We start from the raw sequence: 7,168 nt of genomic DNA on the forward strand, positions 1-7,168 counted from the left end.
TAAAAAAAATCAGTTGTCAAAATGTGTGAAGATAAAAGAAAAAGTTTACAATACTGCAAACACACACACACACACATACCACAAATTTTCATTTGTTAATGAAGGAGTACACTGAACCTTGTGACTCAGAGTGTGTATTTCCCTATTTTACCACTGGAGAGCAACATAACTCTGAAATGTCTCAGCTGTGAGGTCACCACAGAGAAACAGCTGCCAGAGCATTTCCACCAACACCACTTCCTCCCCCACAGTCGGATTATAAAGCACTTTAAACTGCCTCATTGAATAAATTGTGTTATATGACTTTAAACAGCTGCTCATGTCACTACATGCTATTAAAGTTCTTGTAAATAACAAAACAAAAAAACACATTTCCTGCATTTTCCTGTTGAATCTGATCAGCCAGTCAGATATTGAATTTACTCCTCCTGGTAACACATCATGCACAGCTATTTATAATTTCTATTGGTCATTTCATTTGACTGTACACACTGTTAACAGTCTTTCTTCCATCACAGTGTTTTTTAATGTCTGTATTGAAGCAAGATGAAGGATTTCATAGTGTTGCTTCTCTTTTGCCATGTTGCATCTCCAGGTAACTGAATAATCTTTTTTGAATAGTTATGTAACTTCTATTTCAGCAGTTATATTTATATTTTAAAATATAATTGCACCCTATTCATAAACTGCACATTTACTGCAGAGATCAACATACTTCAGATTTAAACATGTCTATTCACTGCTAGTTCATTTTTTGTGGTTTTAACAAGTGAAACCTGTGAGAGGTCTTCCCATTCTCTTGAATGAGAAAGTGTGTCCAAACTTCTGACTAGTACTGTATTCTCCTCTTTTACTTCTCTCTCATATCTGTTACATAAACTATTGAGATGTCCAATGAAATGCAGCTATTAATGAGATTAATTCAGGTCTGAAACGTGTTAAATTAATCTATGAATCTAACCAATAATGCCGTTCAGGTGTCTCTGAAGCTGAATATATTTGGGGTTTTGCAGAAATAACAGTTTCTGTACAGTACTGATGTTCTGTATGTTGTTAACATCTGGCTGTGTGTCGGATTATTTCCTTTGACTTTATTGAACAGTGTCATTCATTGAAATGAGTTTAAATATAAAAAATAAAACTGTAACAAATGTTTACTCATGCTGTAAACTCAGATTATAGATTCTGTACTGCAGTATAATATAATCTAGACCTAATATGATATAATATGTTATAATAATATAATTATTCACAGAACAAGAATTAAGTTGAAATCTCAAAGCACATACCTCAAGTATTACTTTAATAAAGTAGTCTTTACAGTCTGTATCTGGATTTGTTTTAAATACACAGTGAATGACACCAATGAATTAATGTTTCATAAGAAGACCTTTGTGACTGTAACTGTGATTTCAAAGTAATATTCTCATTACATTTACACCTTCTAATGGCCAGTGCTGTACTGTAGATTACAAGAGTGTTGCAAGACAGGAATACAACATTAACTTATAACATAATAATGTGAAAACTATAAGCCAAGGCGTAAATCATGGGCTAGTCCACGTTTCATTGTATTTTAAAACTACAGATATTCCAAATCTGTCTAAAAAAATGTATTAACACCTTAATAACTGCATGTGTGGAGTCTATGTGACACAAGAGGAGATACTTGAGTATGACCTTCTGCTTCAGATGATGTTGGTCTTTCATTAAGTGTAATGATTCTCACTTAGACTATTAACTGCAGCTTAATGTACCAGCATCATGTAGTAAAGCACAATTTCACATTTTTTTATCATATTGCAGTATCTCTTTTAAATATAACTGTACATTTACTGCAGAGCTTAACATACCTCAGATTTTGACATGTCTGTTCACTGCTGATTAATTATTGATTCAAGTCAATAAATTATATTGATTGGTATGGAGGCACATTGCATTAAGAGCAGAAAAAAACTGGAGAGATATTTTCTTCAAATAATTTGTTCTCATAATAATGTAGCATCTCCTATAGTAGGATTAAATGTATAACTAATAGCTATATTATGTTGAAGATATTTACCTCATCATTGAGAGGAAGTATCTGGTTAATATGAATTCATCAGAAACTATTTTGCAATTATGAGTTCTTTATCTTATAATCATTACTGACCTAGGCCTGATTTAGTTGGCTTTTGTTCCCTCTTGGTTTGAGGTTTTTTATACTGATGTTATTGAACATTATTCACCAAAGTCACATTTCTGAAATTATTTTATCAGTTTTGTACAATGTTTTTTTTTAAATGTAATTAATCAAATTAAATAATATAATAAAATAACAAAATTTCTACAGATTAAGATATTTTTCATTATTCAAGCAAAATAAGGCAAATTAGAGAAAACACTGATAAATAGTTGTAATTCATATGCTTTGCTCACCATATGTTGTTCCACTTTCAGGAATCTCATAGCAGTGTACAGATATTTATATCAAGATTTAACATTTTGATTAGATTTACACTTGAATGTACATGTAGTTATTACTAACCTTATATAAAATGATGATCAGTAAGTTTATTAAAGCTGTCTTAGTCATTATGGCAAATGTGTCATCAAAACATGGCCTATTAACATATCCAGCATTCATTTGTGTTTTGAGTTGTGTTTTTGGCTGCCTGGCCAATGGAAGGTCAATATTCACTCTCCTTTTAGCTTTTGTTTAGTCTCAATCATTCCAAGTATAATATCTGGCTCTTAGGTTGGTAGATGTTCTACTTTCATCACCAGCTCATCACTAACTTTGTGTGTTTGAGGTTTCATGCTGGACAAAATATTGAATGTAATTAAATGTTATTATCACAAGTATAGATAAATGCATGATTATAAAAATATGAACTTAAAAACCCTTAAAACTTCTTTCTCTTACAGGGAAGCACTCACTGAAGTATTTCTTCACAACGTCCTCTGGAGTCAAAAACTTCCCAGATTATGTCGCTGTTGGGTTGGTTGATGAAGTTCCAGCAGGTTACTATGACATCATCAGTAAGACAGTAGAAGGCAAACAGGACTGGACACAAAAAATGTTTGAAGATGATCCACAGCACATGGAGTGGTACACTCAGAGGTGTTTATTACACCAATATGACGACAAAGCTCAAATTGACATTTTGAAGCAGCAACTGAACCAAACTGAAGGTAAGTAAAAATACTGTAAAAATGTAAAGTTGTGTTTTTTGTCAAATAGCAAACACATATAGTTGCATTATAAACACACATGTTTACATGTCCAAACACATACACAGTTTACTAAATGTGCATATATTCTTCACTCATATCTCTCCCTCTATTACCAGCCATGTAATGTGTATGCGTGCGTGTGTGTGCATGTGCATGTGCGTGTGCGTGTGCGTGTGCGTGTGTGTGTGTGTGTGTGTGTGTGTGTGTGCGTGTGTGTATGCATGCGTGTGTGCATGCGTGTGCATGTGTGTGTGCATGTGTGTGTGCATGTGTGCGTGTGTGTGCGTGTGTGCATGTGTGTATGTGTGTGTGCGTGCGTGTGTCTGTGTGTGTGTGCGTGTGTGTATGCGCGCGTGTGTGCATGCGTGTGCATGTGTGTGTGCATGTGTGCTTGTGTGTACGTGTGTCTGTGTGTGTGTGTGTGTGTGTGTGTGTCTGTGTGTGTCTGTGTGTGTGTGCGTGTGTGTCTGTGTGTGTGTGTGTGTGTGTGTGTGTGTGTGCATGTGTGTGCATGTGTGTGCGTGTGTCTGTGTGTGTGTGTGTGTGTGTGTGTGTGTGTGTGTGTGTGTCTGTGTGTGTGTGTGTGTGTGTGTTTGTGTGTGTTGCCCTTCTTGTCATGTTTGGTTTGATCTGGATGCTTAAAAACTGCAGGTCAAGTATGTTTTGGTTGGAAAGTTTGACCTCTTGATGTCAGTTTGTGTATCTCTGTGTGTTGGTCTTGCAATGAAGAGGTGACTCTTCCACATGTTCCTTGACATTTTCTAAAATGCAGCCTCACATAGGCTCCAGCCACCTGTAACCCTCTGTGGGATCTCACTCTGCTCTCTGTCTCTCTCTCAGGTGTCCACATCTTCCAGAGGATGAGCAGCTGTGAATGGGATGATGAGACTGGAGAGGTTAATGGGTTTGTTCAGTATGGTTATGATGGAGAAGACTTCATAGCATTTGACCTGAAGACACTGACATGGATCGCTCTAAAACCACAAGCTGTCATCACCAAACACAAGTGGGACAGAGATAGAGCTCTCAGTGAAAGGTCAACCTACTTCATCACCCAGCAGTGCCCTCAGTTTATGAAGAGATATTTGGACCTTGGGAAGAGCTCTCTGCTGAGAACAGGTAGAATCACATGACCTGATGTATTTTCATGGACACAACAATATTTAAATGCATCTTCTGTTTCTAACCTCCCTCCCACACCCCTCACCATTTATCTCTTCAGAGCTTCCCTCAGTGTCTCTCCTCCAGAAGACTCCCTCCTCTCCAGTCAGCTGCCACGCTACAGGTTTCTACCCTACCAGAGCCATGATGTTCTGGTGGAAAGATGGAGAGGAGCTTTATGAGGACGTGGAACACGAAGAGATCCTCCCCAACCATGATGGATCCTTCCAGATGAGTGTTGACCTGAACCTTTCATCAGTCACACCTGAAGACTGGAGGAGGTACGAATGTGTGTTTTATCTCTCTGGTGCAAAGAACGACATCGTCACCAAACTGGACAAAGCAGTGATCAGAACCAACTGGGGTAAGACTGGAATACTGACTTTACTATGTTTTTTTTGTTAAACATATACATGTAATTTGCCATGAACATTTAGAAGAAGTTAAGCCTGAGCTCTGATTTTACAATTTGAATGAGTTCGAAACAATCTTGACTTTCTGGAGCTGAAGGTTAGTTAAGTCCAGGGTTAACAAACAAAACTGCTGTTCTGCTCATTCAAATAAATATTGTTTCTTACTTGTTACATTATGCACATGACCTACTAAAAATTACTTTAGTGAATGCAACAAAAAACAGTTCAAATCTAGTGGTGTGCCAGCAAATGATTAGGAGCACAGGTCTGTCACAAATGTAACCAAATTAAACATAAAACATAAAATCAGAAAAAAGAAACACAACATGCAAAATGCTAGACCACATTTTTTACTTTACTTGTATTTTATTTATTGCACTGTCATGGGATTACTCACAAGACAATCTACTGTTTGTATGTGAAAATTAGATTTATTAAACAGTAAGAATAAAATAGAACTGTTGCTGATCTGAGGAAACATGTGACCATGCAGGAGAGAGCAAGAGCTTTCAGGGAGGACAGGGTGATCAACTCAAAGATGACAGGATGAAAAACATAAAGAACAAAGCTTTAGTATTACAATAACAAAGACACAAAAGGTGTAATACAACAAAGACAGGGAACAGGTACAACATAGACACAGGATGGACACACAGAGGTCTGAAGCTCTAAGGTGGTTTTTACCTGCAGATGGTCATTGTATGAATTATTGTGATGCCAAATTAAACCATCACATCAACATGTCCAGTAACATTAATTTCACCTAAAAAGAGACATCATCTGCTTTTGGCAGTATAATTGAGCTGCTGTACTCATATTTACAAATATGAAGAATATGAAGAATCTCTCTGTTGCTCCTCCTGAAACTAGCTACAGTATACTGATATAATACTCTCATAAATATACTGAAAGTCTGTCTTTGTTAAAAAGACTGATTTGGCAGAATTTCTCAGTCCCGTTTATATTTTGGACAAAAATCAAACATACATATAATATGACCACTAATAAGTCCAGGTTCCTTTCTATTCGTAACTCTGAATTCATAGATCAGATTTATGAGTTTCAGGTCATCAGTGGATGCAGTGAAGAATGATATCTGTGAAGATTATCTGAGAGCTGATAGAAGCATTAATGTTGATGTGAATCCTCCACTGCAGGAGTAACAACATCTGGAGATAACTGATGCTGCTGTCCAGCTGTTTCCTCAAACCTTTGGTGGAGATGAATCACTGCAGCAGCTACCAGACACCAAAGAGCCACAACGTTACTCCAGTGGGGCATCTTTTGTCTTCAGATATCAAATTCATATCAGTTAGTCATGTGATGTACTGTCTTTGATGATGATGGGAGACATGGAGCACTTTAATCTCTGCTTCTAACGCTGGAGTCAAACTTAAAACTGTAAATGCTCAACTACTCATGCTTTCACTAATAATTAGTTTACAAATACATTTTTGAATATTTAGACACTCCTCCTTTCATTGAAACTCACATATTAAAGCAATAACACTTTTTAGAGCTTATATTTGTATCTTATACATTTGTCATCTTTACATGTCCTGTATTTGTCATGCAGATAATAAATGTTAATGTCATTGTAACATTATTGTTAATGCTCAGATTATTGGTGTTAGAGGATTAATGAGGGTTTTACCTGTTATACTAACAGATGTACTTAATTTCATATCGCAAAAATGGAAAAATTGATTTGTCTACATGACAGTATACGTCTTCTCTAAAGTCATATGATCTGTTTTTGGCTAAATGTGTTCACTTCAGTTAAAGTTTGTCTTTACATCATCTACAAGATAATAATGATTAATTATGAATTGTTAATCCATCATCTATTTATTGGTGAATGTAAAACATGATTTTTTGGTGAACTTCATTTTGTCTAGAGCAGCTGCAACATTTTCTAGTGTCATTTTTGTTCTTATTTGTTCTAATAGTATTTATATTTACCTTCCATTAATAAATAAAATTCTCCTGAAAACCTGCTTAAGAAGTCTTCCTATTACATCATACCCGTGTCTACCTCAAAAGTTCAAAGTTTTGGGAAACACTCTAGTGAAGCTTGTCCCTGATACCTGGAAAGCAGGAGCTTACTTTAAAAAAAATCAGTTGTCAAAATGTGTGAAGATAAAAGAAAAAGTTTACAATACTGCAAACACACACACACACACATACCACAAATTTTCATTTGTTAATGAAGGAGTACACTGAACCTTGTGACTCAGAGTGTGTATTTCCCTATTTTACCACTGGAGAGCAACATAACTCTGAAATGTCTCAGCTGTGAGGTCACCACAGAGAAACAGCTGCCAGAGCATTTCCACCAACACCACTTCCTCCCCCACAGTCGGATTATAAAGCACTTT

At 36.2% G+C, this 7,168-nt stretch overlaps 1 protein-coding gene across 1 annotated transcript in view; it reads left to right on the plus strand.

Moving 5' to 3' along the window:
- Positions 1-506: 506 nt before the first annotated feature.
- The window catches only part of LOC137198616 (uncharacterized), a 14,970-nt gene continuing 8,308 nt past the window's right edge, over positions 507-7,168 (plus strand). Inside the window, exons 1-4 of the mRNA XM_067612465.1 lie at positions 507-595; positions 2,908-3,174; positions 4,057-4,335; positions 4,439-4,741. Of these exons, the coding sequence (XP_067468566.1) occupies positions 547-595; positions 2,908-3,174; positions 4,057-4,335; positions 4,439-4,741 (898 nt within the window). The 5' untranslated portion in view covers positions 507-546. The remainder of the gene's footprint in view (positions 596-2,907; positions 3,175-4,056; positions 4,336-4,438; positions 4,742-7,168) is intronic.

This window comes from Thunnus thynnus, chromosome 15 (assembly GCF_963924715.1).
Source record: "Thunnus thynnus chromosome 15, fThuThy2.1, whole genome shotgun sequence".
In the NCBI taxonomy this organism is placed as follows: Eukaryota; Metazoa; Chordata; class Actinopteri; order Scombriformes; family Scombridae; genus Thunnus; species Thunnus thynnus.